Genomic DNA, 20,216 nt, shown 5'->3' with positions numbered 1-20,216 from the left:
AAAAACTTTTTTGACTTTTTTTTAAAATACGTCCTTTTTTTTTTTTTTTTTTTTTTTCTTAAAATAAAGTTTAGATATTTTCCTTGAACACCTACTTGGTCGCTTAGTGGGATGCGAGTGGGATATCTATCAAAATAAATATTTTGTAACTCAAAACATCAAATTTTTGACTTTTTTTCCAAAATCAATAACTTTGTTGACTTTTTTTTTCAAAATGGACCCTTTTTTAATTTTTTTTTTTAGGTCAAACAAAAGCTTAGATATTATCCTTGAAGACCCTTTTGGTCGCTTAGTGGGATGTGAGTGGGATATCTATCAAAATAAATATTTTTTAACTCAAGACTTACAATTTTTGACTTTTTTTTTTGCAAATACGATTTTTTTTCCAAATGGGCCCTTTTTTTAAAATTTTTTTTGTAGTCAAAAGAAAGCTTAGGTCCATTCCTTTAAGATATTTTTAGTCCCTTAGTGGGATGCGAGTGGGATATCTATCAAAATAAATATTTTGTAACGCAAGACATACAATTTTTTAATTTTTTTTTGCAAAATCAAAATTTTTTTCCAATATGGGCCCTTTTTTAATTTTTTTTTTTGCTCAAAAGAAAGCCTAGGTCCATTCCTTTAAGATATTTTTAGTCCCTTAGTGGGATGCGAGTGGGATATCTATCAAAATTAATTTTTATTTTTTTTTTTAAATATTTTTTTTCGAAAGATCGAAGAAATAGCTATCTATACTATTTGGGACACATTTTGCTAAGAACAATAGGTAATAAGTTACATGGACAAGAAAAAACCCCTGTTTGACCAAATTGTCAAAATTTTACCCCCTATAACTCAGAGAGTTCTCGACCGATGTTGTTGAAAAATTGTTTCTGAGTTACTATCCAATAGAGCTAACCTTGGTGCAAATTTCATCCCGATCGGAAGACATCGATTTCAAAAGTTGGTTCACTTGACATGAAATGCCCCATATATTTTCATTGTAGATCTCGTCTAGTACATTCCACATATATATATTTCAAATCGGACCGCAAACAAAAATTTGGCATCATTTTTAATTATTGATATACACGAAGTGCCCCACTTTGGGGCATTGTGGCTGGAACGCCCCTTAGTGTTATAAGCCCAAATTCAAAACTAAAACTTATCAACACCTCCTCTATATCCACGGGAAATTTTATTAAAATCGGGCTATTCGTTTAGAAGTTACAGATTTATCTCCACTTTTTTTTCAAATCCCCCACTGTGCGTTGCCAGAAAAATTTTGAAAAACAGAGTTGCATTAGCAAAAACCCGTTATCTCAAAAGCTGTTTTTGTTTTGTATGGTTAAACAAGTTTCTCAAACTAGTTTATCACCATAAACAACTTATAACATGTTTATGGCGTAGATGTAAAAGCACTATAAATAAAGAAGGAGAAACAAATAAGCAAGAAACTAATTTTTTAAACTTTAATATTTTTTTTTATAAAATTTTAGTTTACAAATCACAAAACAAAAATTAGTAACACCAATATTGTAATGTACTTTATTGTTTGTTATATTTATTATACCCTTCACCTTCGTGAGAAGGGTATATATAAGTTTGTCATTCCGTTTGTAATTTCTACATTTTTCATTTCCGACCCTATAAAGTATATATATTCTGGATCCTTATAGATAGCGGAGTCGATTAAGCCATGTCCGTCCATCTGTCTGTCTGTCTGTCTGTCTGTCTGTCTGTCTGTCTGTCTGTCTGTCTGTCTGTCTGTCTGTCTGTCTGTCTGTCTGTCTGTCTGTCTGTCTGTCTGTCTGTCTGTCCGTCTGTTGAAATCAGTTTTCTGAAGACCCCAGATATCTTCGGGATCCAAATCTTCAATAATTCTGTCAGACATGCTTTCGAGAATTTTGCTATTTAAAATCAGCAAAATCGGTCCACAAATGGCTGAGATATGAGGAAAAAACCTCGATTTTTTACCTATTTTTTACCTTTTTATTTTATTTTTCAAAAAAAAAAATTTAAAAATCCAAAAAAAAATTTTTTAAATTTAAAAAAAAAAAAACAAAAAATTTAAATTTAAAAAAAAAAATTTAAAATAACAATCGAAAAATTTTTTTTTCCAAAAAATTAAAAAAACAACTGGAAAAAAATTAAATTTTGTTTACCTAAAAATATTTAAAATTTTGAAGTATAATTTGGTGAAGGGTATATAAGCTTCGGCACAGCCGAATGTAGCACTCTTACTTGTTTTTTTTTATAACCCTGTTTTTAATGTTTGATATAGCGTTGCCGCTCTTGTTTAGGTAGGGCAGTTACTGAACATTGTTGGTAATCCGCTAATTTCTGTCCTAAATATTCATATTGATAGCTTCTATGGTGTCTCCTATATATAATTTGTCATATCCATGGGTGTTACCACGCTCACTAATCCAATCCTGACCATTTTCAGCCAAACTATGTAAAATTATAAGAGCTATTCAGACGAAGTTTGAATAATCTAGTAATTATAGTTTTCAAGATATTTAGAAATAACTGTTTACTTTGTATAGGAGGTGACTCAGCCCCTGTTCCAATCCCTCCAATTTTTTGGATGAACTATAAATTGGAAAAATAAAAAGAAATTTTTAAAAATTGTAATCAGGAATCCAGCAATTCCCAAAAAAGTGTTGAAAAATCCCAAAAATGGGATTTTTTAGTTTCCCCCCACCAGTGGTAAGGAACTTGTAACACTTACTGGTGGATATGAAACGACGCCTTGGAAGATGTCAGAATATTGAGAGAAGAGTCGAAGACGCAGTGCGGCCTGAAGCAGAATTGGGTAAGAATGGATAGGGAATTCCTTCAGAGACAATGAGGTCCAATAAGTGGAACCTTTATCTCTGAAGAGAATGGTTCAAGCTTCTGAGACATTTAAGGCACGCACAGAGATGCATGTACCCTAATATCAGAAGTTAAACCAAAATACTTCTTTAGAGACAATGAGGTCCAAATAGTGTAACCTTAGTCTCTAAAGAAGCCTTCTCAGACAATGAGGACATACCACAAGATGTATGCACCTTAATCTCAGAAGGGAATGGGGATGTTGTTAACTCCTGTTTTTTGTTGATGAATTTGGTTCATCATTGTCCGTTTTTTTTTTGGTCCGTTTTTTTATATACTCCTTTATTTTGAAAAGCAAAATTGATAGGTCAGAGCAATATGAAATTTTTAAAGTCATAGGATGAGCAACTGAGAGTGAAAAGATCGTCCATAAGGAGGTCGTCAAATTGAAGTTCTTTTACAAAACTATGTACTCCTTAGATGCAATTCAAGATACCACAATGGGTGATCAAGGAATAATAAATCCTCTAGGAGTAAGACGAAGACTTTGGAGGCACGCCAATATTTCACAAAGGGTGATAATAGAATGGTAAATCCTCTAGGTTCATGTCAAAGGTCTTTGAAGGTAAGCCAAAATGTGGTAAATCCTTAGAGAAAAGGTCTCTGAAGGCAAGCCAAAACGTGGTAAATCCATCGAGAAAATGAAAGAAGGGAAAACAAGTCTTTGAAGGCAAGCCAAAAAGTGGTAAATCCTTCGAGAAGAAACCCTGACAAATAATTATAGTAGGGATATTTTGGAGTGCATGCATTGTTTAAACGTTCCAAAAAGTAGTGAACACAATGTGGGCTCAAAATATACTACTATTATGTCCTAAATAAAGAAGAAATTAAATAACGCTAACAAAAAGAAAATAAATTAATTCTGTCCGATAATGATTTTGAATTTCTAACGCCAGAACACTTTCATATAGGGTTCGGATGGATTATGTAGAATCGTGGACGTAAGGACCAGCAATGGGGAAACGAAAAGATCGATTCACAATTTTTGTCCTTTTCCCACTGAAGAAAAACGAAAATGAAATTCTGAACAAATCATTCAGGAACATTTCGTATTCTGCAAAAGATAATAGGATGGACAATCCATCTATAAATAAAGAAGATGGGGATAACCTATCCATAAATAACAAAAAAGTAGTACTAACAAAAAATAAAAATAAGTTTTTATAAAAAAAAAATATAAAAATGAAATGAAATTTTAATAATAAATAAAAAATAATAAAAATAGTAATTATATGAAAATTGTAATAATACAATAATTATAAATAAAATAAAAACTAATATGTACAAATATATTTGATTATTATTTACAATATATAAAAGTATTTAGATACCATAAATAAATAGTTATAAAAGTAGTCAGGGACTCTCATCGAAGGTGGAAACATGTGACCAGTTGAAGAGGTGTTGCCGAAATCCAGGAACGAGTATGCATTCATCGTTGATGAAGAAGCTTTAGCCAAAAGAAAAAGCCAAGAAAGCTAAGACTCGGTGAAGGTACATAAGGGCAAAGGATTACATGATCTTAGGCGAAATTGTCAAATGCAAAGGTAAACGCATACAATGACCTAACCATGAAAATGTCTGCAAGCCTATATATTTAAAGGCAAGAAGGTGTTGCTGAATTCTAATCGCATACATTGAAGAACAAACCAATCTTCTCATATGGATTAATACAAGAGTGTAACCTTTGGAAATATATCAACCGCTAGCTGCAGATGTTGTTTACCTTCTTTTGTAGGGTAGTTATTAAATATGTTTGTACTTATTTTTGAAAGAGTATGATCTTTCAAGGCCGACAGAATGTTCAGTTTTGTGAAACTGTACTTTTTAGTTTGGTCTTTTATTTTTAATAGAATGTTCGATCTTTGACATACACACACAAGCAGATAGTGAAATGTGCATTGTGTGTGGAAAAGATACCCAGCAGTTTGAAAAGTGCCAATTGGAAACCTTGCACTAGCTATATTACTACTTCTACAACTAACTAGTTCGATGTGGCTGCTAAAGTGGTAGTTAAATGGTTATCATTTGCACTACATTTCACCAGCATATTCAGTAATAAACAATAGTCAGATATTTGTCTTTAGTTTTTGAAAATAAATTTAAGAAAAATAAAATCTTCTAAAACATACCACTTCGATGGCCACATGTAATGCTGAATGTGACCGTTTGTGTTTTCATTCTCAGTGATGATGTAGAAAATGCTAAAATTGAGAGTAGACTCACATGTTATTCTTAATAACAATTAGAGAAAGTACAAATAAGAGCTCTGTGGTTTAGTGGTTAGAACATTTGACTAGAAAACGAGAGGTTATGTGTTCAACCCCGCTTTCAGAAAAATTGATTTTTTTCTCAAATGCTGGAGTATTTTCACTATTGAATTTAATAGTGAAGTGTTATGCAGAGTGTGCCAATCGGCCACTTGCAATGACATCCCCGTGTTAAATTCACCAGTCAATAACGTTGCGAGTGGGTTGAAAATTCACTAGTAGTAGTTCTTAGTGGCCAACGTATTCGACGTGGCGGAACTAGTGCAATGAACTGCAGGGTAAATATACCATAATGTGTGTGTGTGTGTATAAGCAGGTGCATACAGTGGTGGCCAGGAATTTAAGACAAAAATTGTTTGCTAAATTCCATGTAATTGTCAATTATTTTTTCAAATATTTCCACAAATATGTATGCATGAGGACTGTTTTAACACACAAGTGTGTTTTATTCGACTGTGTCAATTCACACATATTCACCATGAACACATAAAATTTGTCTACAACTTGACCAAAAAAATTTTTTTTTAGATAAACATATTTTCTCACATTTATATCATTATAATTTTATTATTATAATATATTCGGACCAAATTTCGTATTTTTAGTTCCATTAGTTTCGGTCATATCATGTTATTAACAGCGGATGTTCGCTGAGGTGGGTCAACGTATTTCCACATATATTTGTCCATATATGTTTTACCGATTTTTCCAAACATTTTTCAAAAACTAGAAACATTAATAATAAATTTCATACCCTTAGAGGTCCTTTTATTTTGGCTCTATCGCACTTAAAATTCAGTTGATGAAAAAAATTCAAGTATTTGTCTTAAATTGGTGGCCACCACTGTACATGCCAAGCAGTTTGAAAAGTGCCAATTGGAAACCTTTCACTAGTTATATTACTACTTGTACAATTAACTAGTTCGATGTGGCTGCTAAAGTGGTAGTTAAATGGTTATCATTTCACCAGCATACTCAGTAATAAACAATAGTCAGATATTTGTCTTTAGTTTTTATACCCTTCACCTTCGTGAGAAGGGTATATATAAGTTTGTCATTCCGTTTGTAATTTCCACAATATAATTTTCCGACCCTATAAAGTATATATATTCTGGATCCTTATAGATTTTTTTTTTTTTTCATCATTTATTTATTGTATCTTCATTATTTAATGAACTAACAATAAGTGGTTCAAATCTTATATCTAATATTATTATTTAATTAGTCCAGCCAGTGCCGGACGAAAAAATTTTGTGTTCATGGTTGTTTTGGTTAAATTGGCATTCTCCTTCTAGATTAGGTCTGCTGTGTCCCTCCTTCTTAATCGAGTGTGGCCACGGTTATCTAATATGTTGCGGGCCAGCGGGTTTGGGTGAACTTCAAGTTTTTTTTAAATATTTTTGTACGTTTTTCGAGATTTCAGTTTTTACAATGGGCACGTTTAGATCTTTGTGTATATTCGCGTTTTTGATATACCAGGGGGCAACTGTGATCATTCTTAGAAACTTGTTTTGGCGTCTTTGGATCTTTTCTACATTTGACGCTGAGGCCGTGCCCCATAACTGTATGCCATAACACCATATCGGTTTTATGATCATGTTATAAAGTAGAAGTTTACAATCTAAACTAAGCGTGGAGTTTCTGCCAATAAGCCAATTAATTTGAATTGATTTCAATTTCATTTGAGTCAACTTTGCATCTATATGACTTTTCCATGTAAGGCGACGATCGAGATGTATTCCGAGGTATTTCACTTCCGATTGTTGAATTATTGTTTGGTTATTGATATGAATAGGGGGGCATGATTCTCTACGCAATGTAAATGTAATGTGTGTACATTTTTGCTCGTTGACTTTAATTTTCCATTGTTTTAAACATTTTTCTAATTCAAATATGTGGTTTTGTAAGTAACGAGACGCTTCTTGAGGGTTTTCATGAATGCTTAGAATAGCAGTATCATCAGCAAATGTTGATGTATGAGTGCGATTGTTAATTGGCATATCAGACGAATACATCAAATATAAAACAGGTCCCAGGATACTGCCTTGGGGGACTCCAGCTTCAATGGGTTGTGCAGTACTTAAAAAGTTTCCCTCTTTAACCTTAAATGTTCGACCAGTTAAATAGCTTTCCAACAGCTTATGTGTGTTTGCCGGTAAATTTTGACTCAATTTGTATATTTATCCAGCATGCCATACCTTATCAAACGCTTGAGAGATGTCGATGAAGAGTGCAGAACAGTATTTCTTTTCTTCAAACGCTTTTCTCACCATATTTACAAGTCTATGGGTTTGTTCGATAGTACTGTGTTTTCTTCTAAATCCAAATTGATGATTCGGAATACAATTGTTTTCAGTTAACATTGGGTACAACTTGTTCATAAGTATCTTCTCAAATAGCTTTGATATATTAGACAATAGGCTGATGGGTCTGTATGATTCTACTTTTGTGTGATCTTTTCCCGGCTTGGGTATCATGGTAACCAGCGAAACCTTCCATTCTGGAGGATAATATTCAAGTCGTAATATAGCATTAAAAATAAAAAGAATTATTTTTATTGCTATCCGGGGTAGCTCCATAATCATCTTGTTGCTGATCTTATCCATACCAGGCGCTTTCTTGGGATTTAAATCAGCAATAGCATTTTCGATCTCTCGAATCTCAAAACGTAGGGGTACGGCTGCTCCAAAATAGGGTGCAACAGGTGGCAACTCAATTGCTTCGTTTGATGTGTTCGGTGTAAATACTTTTTTTAAATGATTAACAAACAGATTCCCTTTTTCAGTATCATTCCTTGCCCAACCACCACTTGAATTTCGCAAGGGGGACTTACATATAACGGGTCTTTTAAGATTTTTTGTTGCTCGCCATAATGAGTAATCCGATTGCGGGGTTGCGTCCAGGCTTTTTAAATATTTATTCAATGATTCCATTTTTCGAAATTCCAAGAGCTTTTTAAGTCTTTTTATACAATCTTTAAGCTTCGATTTTAGTTGGGGGGATCTGTGCAATTGCCACTCTCTTCGAAATCTTCTTTTTTCATTTAAGAGCCGTTCGACATCTGCAGAATTAATTCTATTATATCTGAATTGTCGGGGTGTTTGGGTAGCATGTTGAGCAGCCATTCTGAGATTTTTATCGAAATTGATAAGAGAGTGATCGATGTTTTCTGGTGTTCTTAGCGGTATGTTTTCCGAGCAATGTGTACTGAGGTATTTTTTATATTTGAGCCAATTTATTCTTGTGCCTGCCATCGCTAAATTACCAGTCGGGGATACAATTTCTAGGGGGCTCAATAAAGTAATAATAGTGGGTGAGTGATCTGAAGATAGTTCCAGCGAGGATTCAATTTGAATCATTTCTCTAGGGATATTTTTCATCACGCTAAAATCAATAACATCCGGTATTTTTCGCGGGTCAGTAGGCCAGTAAGTAGGTTGGCCGCTCGAAAGCACATGCAAACCCATTTTAGAAATTGAGTCGAACAAAACACGACCTTTAGGGGTAATCAGTCGTGATCCCCAGAATGTGTGCTTAGCATTATAATCGCCAGCAGCCAGGAAACGGGGGCCTAGTGATTTAAAAAATCTATTATATTGACTTTCTGTAATTGAGAATCTTGGGGGTGAGTATATCGATGAAATCACTAAGTTTCGATGAAAATCTTCAAAACAGATTGTAGTAGCTTGAAGATAATCTTCGCAGAAATCACACATTAAGTAGTGTTTTATTCGAGCTTTTATTAAAATTGCCGAGCCTCCGCATGCTCTACCTCTGGGATCTTTGGTGTCATATATTACATATCCATTTATTCGAAAGGAACTTCTGGACGTCAAATGAGTTTCAGAAACCAGCATTACATCAATTTGTTGGTTTCTTAAAAAATATTCGAGTTCGTTTTTGTGTTGGCGTATGCCGTTTGCATTCCAAAAACATATTCTTAGGCAGTTCATGGTCTGTTAAGCACAGCCTGCAATAACATTGATTGCATCTTGCATCATGTTACTCATTAAGTTTGTAAAGTTATTTACCGATTGCACAAGAGTTTCTATTGTAGATTCTAGTCGGGTAAAATTTAAAATTGGGGTTTGCTCTCTTACCTCTGGGTTCATATTTTCGTTTTGGAGTTGACGGACTTGCGGCTGAGTTTGGTTGTTTCTAAGTACATTTGCATATGTTACTTTGTTGTCATATGTCTGTTGCAACGGGGGGTAGTTCAAATTTATGTTATTTAATGGCTGAGCGTGGAAAATCGTTGGTTTCTGGCTTTGTGATTTTTTAACAATTGAGTAGACAGGACAACCCCTGTAGTTTGCTGTGTGGTTACCTCCGCAATTGCTGCATTTTTTTATTTTAGGCTCATCTTTAGATTTGTTACATTGGGATGTGTTATGCAACTCCCCGCAAATGACACATACTGGTGGCAATTTGCAATATGCCTTGGTGTGTCCATATTCTTGGCAATTCATACATTGAACGGGGCCAAATCGTTTGTGTGGTTCTTCTACCGTAATTTTACGATGCAATAAGTACTTCAAGTTATATATGGGATGTGTTTCATTTTTTTTCAGGTTTATGTCACCGGGTTCAAGTTCAACACGGAAGAGTGGTTGGGGTATTTTTTCGCGATTTCTAATATTTATCACATTTTTTGTCTTATAGCCTTTATCTTCTAAGCTTTGCTTTATTTCGAGTGGTTCAACATTACAGTCAATGCCCTTTATTACAACTTGTAGACCCTTGCTTCCTTTCAGCTGATAAGTGTAAAAACTTTTCTTTTGAGTTTCAAAATATGTTACAACCTTTCTATAATCGTTTTCACTATTGACCTGTATTTTAGTTTCATGAATCGTGCCTTTCTTGATTGGGATTACGTAAAAAGAGTTCTCTCCTATTAATGAGATCAGGCTCTGAACCAGTGGATTCGAATTATTTTCTCTCAAGTAAATGGGGGGTGGTTTTGTAGAATGGATTTTATTTACTGGTTCATTAGTTTCACATTCCAGAATAGAAAAACGATTTTCATTGTTTAGTCTATGAGGTTCACTATCCTTATATAATTTGGCCAAGGGTGCCGCTTTCGAGGACTTGGGACTTCGTGCCCGTTTTAATACTGTAATATACCGGTCCATTCCAACCTGTATTTGGGATTTATTATCATTATTTAATGGTTGACTAATCTTGGGTACAGCGCCGCTTAATGGGTTAATTTTATTTGTAGTTAGTGTGGTGGATTTCGTATCTGAAGCTGATATAGCTAGCATACTTTCAGGCATAGATAAAATATTTTTATTTTCTGATTGAGTTGAATTTTCTTTTGTTTGATAATCATTAGTTGTTGTCAATGCGGGGGAACAAGAACGAGCGCGGTTAACAGGTTTGGCGGTTAAAAACAAGTTGTCATCTATTCTTCTGTTTGTTTTGTTTATATTTTTTTCGTCTACATTAACTGTAACGTATGCATTTCTGCCGTTTACACTTAACCTTCCCTCACTGTTTTCGTTGAAGAGACTCATTTAAGAGTATTTGTAATTACTTTCGTTAACACTCTTGATCTTTATTTAATAGTCAATGCACAAAAAAGGTTCAAAAAAAGAAAAAAATATAAAGAATTTTTTTTACTTATTTGTCTTTTAGTTGTTGTTTTGATTTTTTTATTTAATAATATTATTAAAAAAAAGCGTCCTTTCGCGTAAATAATAAACAAGTGATATTTATATTTATTTTCCGATAGATACATTAAAATAACGAGTTAACTCGGAGTAAAAGTAAACACGTCCGAACTGAACTAGAACCTTATAGATAGCGGAGTCGATTAAGCCATGTCCGTCTGTCTGTCTGTTGAAATCAATTTTCTGAAGGCCCCAGATATCTCCGGGATTCAAATCTTCAACAATTCTGTCAGACATACTTTCGAGAATTTTGCTATTTAAAATCAGCAAAATCCGTCCATAAATAACGGAGATATGAGCAAAAATCCGAGACAACCTCTGAAAATTTCATCAAAAAACACAATGTATTGCATTGTGGTTTTGTTTTGACAAAAAAGCAACAAAACGTATGTTTGGATGTGCATGCTTTGCGTATTTTGTTTTTCTTTTGTATTTGTTCCTTTTGGCGTTGTTGTTGTTTTTTATACAATTAAACGTATGTTTGGATGTGCGCTGGTTTCATTGCCTTGCGTATTTTGTTTTTGTTTTTATACCCTTCACCTTCGTGAGAATGGTATATGTATATAAGTTTGTCATTCCGGTTGTAATTTCTACATTTTTCATTTCCGACCCTATAAAGTATATATATTCTGGATCCTTATAGATAGCGGAGTCGATTAAGCCATGTCCGTATGTCTGTCTGTCCGTCTGTTGAAATCAATTTTCTGAAGACCCCAGATATCTTCGGGATCCAAATCTTCAATAATTCTGTCAGACATGCTTTCGAGAATTTTGCTATTTAAAATTAGCAAAATCGGTCCACAAATGGCTGAGATATGAGGAAAAAACCAAGACAACCTCGATTTTTGACCTATTTTTGACCTACATATATCTGGATTACTAAGACATTAATATAGACAATATGGATATCTAATGATAGATATTTCAAAGACATTTGCAACGACGTATATAAGACCATAGTAAGTTGGACCTACAATGGGTCAAAATCGGAAAAAAAATTTTAACCCGAATTTTTTTTTTCACAAAAAAAATTTAAAAAACAAAAAAAAAAATTTTAAAATTTAAAAAAAAAAATTAAAAAATTTAAAATAACAATCGAAAAAAATTTTTTTCCAAAAAATGAAAAAAACAACTGGAAAAAAAATTAAATTTTGTTTACCTAAAAATATTTAAAATTTTGAAGTATAATTTGATGAAGGGTATATAAGATTCGGCACAGCCGAATATAGCACTCTTACTTGTTTCTTTTGGTGTTTTGTTTCGTTTGGTGTTGTTGTTGTTTTTTGTATTCTTGATAAATTTATGATGCTGTACGCTGAAAGTGGGCAATGTACATACATATATACTAATTATAAAAAATAATAATGCATCCACAACAAAGGTAAAGGGTATATAAGATTCGGCATAGCCGAATATAGTACTCTTACTTGTTGAAAATAAATTCAAGAAAAATAAAATCTTCTAAAATACACCACTTCGATGGCCACATGTAATGCTGAATGTGGCCGTTTGTGTTTTCATTCTCACCCTGCAGTTCATTGCACTAGTTCCGCTACGTCGAATTCGTTTGCCACTAAGAACTACTACTAGTGAATTTTCAACCCACTCGCAACGTTATTGACTGGTGAATTTAACACCGGGATGTCATTGCAAGTGGCCGATTGGCACACTCTGCATAACACTTCACTATTAAATTCAATAGTGAAAATACTCCAGCATTTGAGAAAAAAATAAATTTTTCTGAGAGCGGGGTTGAACACATAACCTCTCGTTTCCTAGTCAAATGCTCTAACCACTAAACCACAGAGCTCTTATTTGTACTGTTTCTAATTGTTATTAAGAATAACATGTGAGTCTACTCTCAATTTTAGCATTTTCTACATCATCACTGAGAATGAAAACACAAACGGCCACATTCAGCATTATATGTGGCCATCGAAGTGGTATATTTTAGATGATTTTATTTTTCTTGAATTTATTTTCAAAAACTTAGGACAAATAACTGACTATTGCTTATTACTGAATATGCTGGTGAAATGTAGTGCAAGTGATAACCATTTAACTACCACTTTAGCAGCCACATCGAACTAGTTAGTTGTAGAAGTAGTAATATAGCTAGTGCAAGGTTTCCAATTGGCACTTTTCAAACTGCTGGGTATAAATAGTTTTAGGCAAACACATTTCCAACGTGTGTTTAGTCTAGTTTAGTTTTAAGAATTGTATAATTAGTACTTAAGAAAAATATTGTTAAAATAAATTAGTTCTCTAATAGACACGAAGAAGTCGTGTTGTTTCTTTTTCTACTCATCGGCTTCCGCCGTAGGTTGCTGACTCAACACATGTTCCTTTGGACTCAGTCATGATTTTTAAACAGTTCTCTCTTTATTTGATATATTTGTTGTTAGTCCTCTAAAAAAATGGGGAAAATCGGGAAATATTTGGAACCGCGGTGATCAACAAAACTGGAGTAGGGTGGGTAAAAATGTTAAAAATTTAATATTCAAATGCGAATATCTCCTAAGCTATAGGAAATAATTGATAGCTACGACGCACAGTGGCTCATTTTCGTTTTTCATCGGCCAAAACTCTGTAACTTTTGAACCGATAGAGATATTTTAGAAATTTTTTTGGTGGACAGATAACTTCTTGAATTTTTCTCCAGTTTTAATTTCATTAAAATCGGTTCAGCAGTTGTTTAAAGTTTATTTAATTTAAGGTTAAAGTTGAACATTTAATTTTTTATAGCATTTAGTATGAAAATGCAAATTTTTTGTTTTTTGAATCAGCTATACTTATTAAAAAAGTTATCAGCAGATAAAAATAAGTAAGGAAGTATGTTCGGCCAAGCTCGACCATATAATACCCTACACTATAATTTATTTTCGTGAATGATTTCCGGAAGCGGGTCTTATATGGGAGCTATGGCTAATTATGGACCTATCGCCATGAAATTAGGTCGTGTGATTTATGTGTTTATACCAACATTTTTAAGAGATTTATGCTCGTTAAAGTGATTTTCGGAAGCGGGTCTTATATGGGAGCTATGACTAATAATGGACCGATCATCATAAAATTAGGTGACATTAATTCAGTTTATATAAAACTTATTTGGAGCAAAATTTGTGTAGATACATATATAAATTAACCATTTACTACCGATAAAGTATAACTTCGGGAGAACATTTGTATGGGTGTTAGGTGAAATAGTGGACCGATTTCAGTAATTTTCAATAGACTTCGTCCTCGGGCCGAAAAACATTTATCTACCAATTTTTATCGCAATATCTTCAAAATTGCGACTTGTACTTTGCGCCAGTAAAAAAAATTTGGGAGTAATTTCATTCAAATGAAAAAAGTGTTCAACAAACAGGTCAAAACAGGTCAACAAGTATATATGGGCTTAAAGAGGACACTTTGGACTTTCTCCTGGTTGTAAAATTTGTTTAACCCCTCCTTTTACTCCACTGAAATTCAAATTTGGCTAAAATATAGTACCTGAGAAAAAAATTAATAACACATCAGGTATAAACGGTACAATGACAAATCATATCAGCTCTTAAAGACTATTATCCTACCAACATAACAAAAGAAAAATCATCTAATTATCTATAATAGTTTGCGAGTAATAATAATTTACTTCTGATCAAATTTAAAAAATTAAATTTTTATAAAATGACATAAAATATTTGACTTTAACAGCATGCCACGCACACAATTGCCAATATTTTTATCTAATTTTTTGGCTACCTTAGTTTCAATGTGTTTACTATTGAATGACATTAAAATTTTTGAAATCGGAGTTAACAAAAAGTTGGACTTTTGGCCGATGAAATTGAGATATGAGCCACCGTGCGACGGTGTGTTATGTAGTACGGAACACAAACGAAGAAATATAATCGTTTTAAAAATTTAACATACCCGAGGTCTCTCTCCTACTTAGGGGACATCTGACCCCGTCCCTGGTGGACACATGAGGTCTAAATTCAAAACTTAAAATCGACTTAAAATCCTCTTTTCTCCGTTTAGAAGTTACAGATTTATTTCCCTTTTTTTCTATACCAATGTATGTCGTTGTTGTCACTGTTTATTGTTTTATAAGATATGTGCAAATTTCGTGATTAATTATACGAGAGTCACGTGATAGTCAGAGTCATATTCATGTATTATAATGGGATAAACAATAATAAACTTTTACCAATTAGACCCCTTTCACACTAGACAATTTAGTTGCGAAAGTCTCTTGAGTTTGTTGATGCCAGAGGTAATGTCGGGTTAAGGAAACGAAAATGTTGCATGCTGTTTTGTTGTTGGGCAAGAGACTTGCGCAACTAAATTGCCTAGTGTAAAAGGGGTCTTACTTTTCATTATATCACTTAAGATTAATTTTCCATCCGCAGAGTTTCTGATCGTGAATGAGTAGCATGCGGGATTTTAACAATTTAATTCTCACGCAGTCACACTTGTGTATGCTTGTTTAAAAGTTTTTTTTGTGAATAATTCGAAGTTTTTTCTTGTGGTTAATACGAAGTCATCCGATAACAGGCAATTTAGCTTAATAAAAAAATCATGTTAGCTCGATCGCGAGAACTTTACAATTTTATATTGGGAGAGCCATTTATCACTCACGTGCACATCTATACTTTCAATGAACTTTTCTAAATGAGTTGAAAAAATCATTGAAAATCAGTTTGTAAATAATTTGTATCCGAATTCTTTTAGTGGCAGGTGTTGCGAAAGATATATTTTAGTCACCCTCCCATCACTGGTCTCACTGATGTAGTTCAATAAAGGAAAATTAATAATTCATTTGAATAGGTGTACCTGACTAAACTCGTATACCCTCCCGATTTTGGTGGAACGTGAAGTTTGTTTTTAAAGTCACCCACAGTAAATTTAGTGTGTATAACTATTGTAGTTCTATAGATGTAGCACAGTTAATAATTATTTTATACAGGGGTATCTGACTTCCCCTCCAATATCTCTAAAATTTTGTTTAAATGTGCGGATTGGTATGAGAGCTACCCAAAATAAAAATTATCATATTGTTCCTTCCAATTATAGATCCAGTGCTTTAGGGGCCTATAAGTCACAGACAAATAAACAGACATACATACATATATTAATTTTTATACATATTTTTACTCAATTATATAACCAATTTTTTGGATTTTTTATAGGTGCTGTGTTTATTAATTTAAGTCCCGAGAAAACTTACCAGTTTAGCGAAAATCTTAAATACTTTATTCACGTTGTAATGAAAGTTGCTAAAGCCTTGCAGCCAACAATAATTTACATACAAGATGCTCACAGAATATTTTGGAAAAAAATTCCAAAAGATCAAAAGAAAATTAAACCAACTCTGCTGAAGGGAGTGTTAGTTAAAAATGTACTAAAATGTATTGGAAAGGAAGACAAAATAATGTTGGTGGGAACAAGCTGTTTACCTTGGAGCGCTAATTCAATGTTTAAAAAGGTGTTTGAAAACATGCTGCTAATTCCTGAGTCGGATTACGGGACAATTTTTTTAATGTGGCTTGAACTTATAACACAAAATATTCCCAGTGATTATTTCGAAGATTTTATTTTATCGGTTTTAGCTAAAGTATTTAAGAGATATCATGCAAGCGATATCACTGTTAATGTGGCAAATACTCTAAAGCTTGAAAGGCGTTTGCAATTACATTTGAATGCATTGTATCCCAGTGAGTTTTTAGAGTACTTTATTTCGCGGTCGTATCCATTATTCCCTCTTGAAGAAAAGGTTAAATGAAATTTAAACATTAATTTAATATTATAATTTTTTTAAATTTTAATATCTTTTGCAGGTGTTTGAAAAATACAGAAACTGGTATAATAGATCGAATAAATTTGGCAAATTAAAATTATTACAAGAAGCGAAAAATAAAAAATAGTTCCATTATAACATTTAGTTAATTTCGACTTTTATACATCCACAATGATATGATATTAAATGCAATGATAACTTTCGATTTCAACATTTAATCACTACCCAGCTGCTGATGCATATCTCAACACCTATGTATCCAAAACAAATTGAATTGCAAAAGTTATCTAACTTGTTGAATATCCAAGGAAGCTGGCATCGTAGAATGTTTAAATTCAAGTTATCTCTCAATGGTTCTTACAACTTCATGAAGAATCTCCGTAGATCGAAGCTTTAAGTAGGCGTTAGAGTATCCGAAACAGAAAACGGTCAACCGATTTGTTCATCTTTGTAAAATCGACCGGTTTAAGTTTTCATCTATTTCGTTACATCTATTTCGTTAAAACGATTAACCGGTTTTAACGAAATAGATGTAAAGCTTATTTGAACATATTACTTAACACTTATAAAAATATTCATTTATTTTTTTGAAAATTTTAGCATTTGACAATATTTAATCTATATATGGGGCATTTCACGTCAAGTGAACCAACTTTTGAAATCGAGTTCTATTGGATAGTAATTCGGACACCATTTTTCAACAAGATCGGTCAAGAACTCTCTGAGTTATAGGAGGTCAAAATTTGACATTTTGGCCAAACAGGTGTTTTTTTTATCCATATAACTTATTACCTATTGTTCTTAGCAAAATGTGTCCCAAATAGTTTAGATAGCTATTTATGCAATCTTTCGAAAAAAAAAATTAAAAAAATTTAATAAAATATTATTGATTTTTTTTTAAATCAAAAATATTTTTGACTTTTTTTTTCAAAATGGGCCCTTTTTATTTTTTTAAGAAAGCTTAGGTCTTTTCCTAAGCGACCTATATGGTCGCTTAGTGGGATATCTATCAAAAAAAATATTTTGTAACTCAAGATTTAAAATTTTTGAATTTTTTTGCAAAATCAAAAACTTTGTTGACTTTTTTAAAAAAATGGACCCATTTTTTAATTTTTTTTTTTGCTCAGAAGAAAGCTTATGTGTTTTCCTTTAACACCCTTTTTGTCGCTTAGTGGGATGCGAGTGGGATATCTATAAAAAAAATATTTTGTAACTCAAGACATACAATTTTTTACTTTTTTTTGAAAAATCAAAAACCTTTTTGAATTTTTTTTTCCAAAATGGACTCTTTTTTTATTAATTTTTTTTTCTCAAAAGAAAGCTTAGGTCTTTTCCTTTAAAACCTTTTTGGTCGCTTAGTGGGATGCGAGTGGGATATCTATCAAAATAAATGTTTTGTAACTCAAGACAAAGGTTTTTAAATTTGCACTATTTTAATTTTTTTCATATTTGTGTGTAAACCTTAAAAATTAAACTTACGCAGAGAAACTAGACACATTAGCCTTTCCGATGGTATATAACATACCCAATAAAATTTCATAGCCTCGATACTGTAATACCCATAATATGTTAACCTCAGGAATAAAAATCACTTTTATATTAATAATAATAATAATAATAATAATAATAATAATAATAATAATAATAATAATAATAATAATAATAATAATAATAATAATAATAATAATAATAATAATAATAATAATAATAATAATAATAATAATAATAATAATAATAATAATAATAATAATAATAATAATAATAATAATAATAATAATAATAATAATAATAATAATAATAATAATAATAATAATAATAATAATAATAATAATAATAATAATAATAATAATAATAATAATAATAATAATAATATAATAATAATAATAATAATAATAATAATAATAATAATAATAATAATAATAATAATAATAATAATAATAATAATAATAATAATAATAATAATAATATAATAATAATAATAATAATAATAATAATAATAATAATAATAATAATAATAATAATAATAATAATAATAATAATAATAATAATAATAATAATAATAATAATAATAATAATAATAATAATAATAATAATAATAATAATAATAATAATAATAATAATAATAATAATAATAATAATAATAATAATAATAATAATAATAATAATAATAATAATAATAATAATAATAATAATAATAATAATAATAATAATAATAATAATAATAATAATAATAATAATAATAATAATAATAATAATAATAATAATAATAATAATAATAATAATAATAATAATAATAATAATAATAATAATAATAATAATAATAATAATAATAATAATAATAATAATAATAATAATAATAATAATAATAATAATAATAATAATAATAATAATAATAATAATAATAATAATAATAATAATAATAATAATAATAATAATAATAATAATAATAATAATAATAATAATAATAATAATAATAATAATAATAATAATAATAATAATAATAATAATAATAATAATAATAATAATAATAATAATAATAATAATAATAATAATAATAATAATAATAATAATAATAATAATAATAATAATAATAATAATAATAATAATATAATAATAATAATAATAATAATAATAATAATAATAATAATAATAATAATAATAATAATAATAATAATAATAATAATAATAATAATAATAATAATAATAATAATAATAATAATAATAATAATAATAATAATAATAATAATAATAATAATAATAATAATAATAATAATAATAATAATAATAATAATAATAATAATAATAATAATAATAATAATAATAATAATAATAATAATAATAATAATAATAATAATAATAATAATAATAATAATAATAATAATAATAATAATAATAATAATAATAATAATAATAATAATAATAATAATAATAATAATAATAATAATAATAATAATAATAATAATAATAATAATAATAATAATAATAATAATAATAATAATAATAATAATAATAATAATAATAATAATAATAATAATAATAATAATAATAATAATAATAATAATAATAATAATAATAATAATAATAATAATAATAATAATAATAATAATAATAATAATAATAATAATAATAATAATAATAATAATAATAATAATAATAATAATAATAATAATAATAATAATAATAATAATAATAATAATAATAATAATAATAATAATAATAATATAATAATAATAATAATAATAATAATAATAATAATAATAATAATATAATAATAATAATAATAATAATAATAATAATAATAATAATAATAATAATAATAATAATAATAATAATAATAATAATAATAATAATAATAATAATAATAATAATAATAATAATAATAATAATAATAATAATAATAATAATAATAATAATAATAATAATAATAATAATAATAATAATAATAATAATAATAATAATAATAATAATAATAATAATAATAATAATAATAATAATAATAATAATAATAATAATAATAATAATAATAATAATAATAATAATAATAATAATAATAATAATAATAATAATAATAATAATAATAATAATAATAATAATAATAATATAATAATAATAATAATAATAATAATAATA

General features: G+C 29.4%; 2 protein-coding genes across 2 annotated transcripts in view; both read left to right on the top strand.

Moving 5' to 3' along the window:
• Positions 1 to 16,760, top strand: part of LOC135955871 (IQ and AAA domain-containing protein 1-like) — a 131,881-nt gene extending 115,121 nt beyond the window's left edge. Inside the window, exons 5-6 of the mRNA XM_065506245.1 lie at positions 15,979 to 16,562; positions 16,627 to 16,760. Of these exons, the coding sequence (XP_065362317.1) occupies positions 15,979 to 16,562; positions 16,627 to 16,713 (671 nt within the window). The 3' untranslated portion in view covers positions 16,714 to 16,760. The remainder of the gene's footprint in view (positions 1 to 15,978; positions 16,563 to 16,626) is intronic.
• Positions 16,761 to 18,584: 1,824 nt separating this feature from the next.
• Positions 18,585 to 20,216, top strand: part of LOC135953418 (probable serine/threonine-protein kinase clkA) — a gene marked incomplete at both ends in the record, with an annotated part of 2,795 nt that continues 1,163 nt past the window's right edge. Inside the window, one exon of the mRNA XM_065503315.1 lies at positions 18,585 to 19,201. Coding sequence (XP_065359387.1) covers positions 18,585 to 19,201 — 617 coding nt within the window. The remainder of the gene's footprint in view (positions 19,202 to 20,216) is intronic.

Source organism: Calliphora vicina, chromosome 3, assembly GCF_958450345.1.
Source record: "Calliphora vicina chromosome 3, idCalVici1.1, whole genome shotgun sequence".
NCBI lineage: Eukaryota > Metazoa > Arthropoda > Insecta > Diptera > Calliphoridae > Calliphora > Calliphora vicina.
The sequence above is the reverse complement of the archived record's forward strand: the minus strand, read 5'-3'. Positions and strand labels throughout refer to the sequence as shown.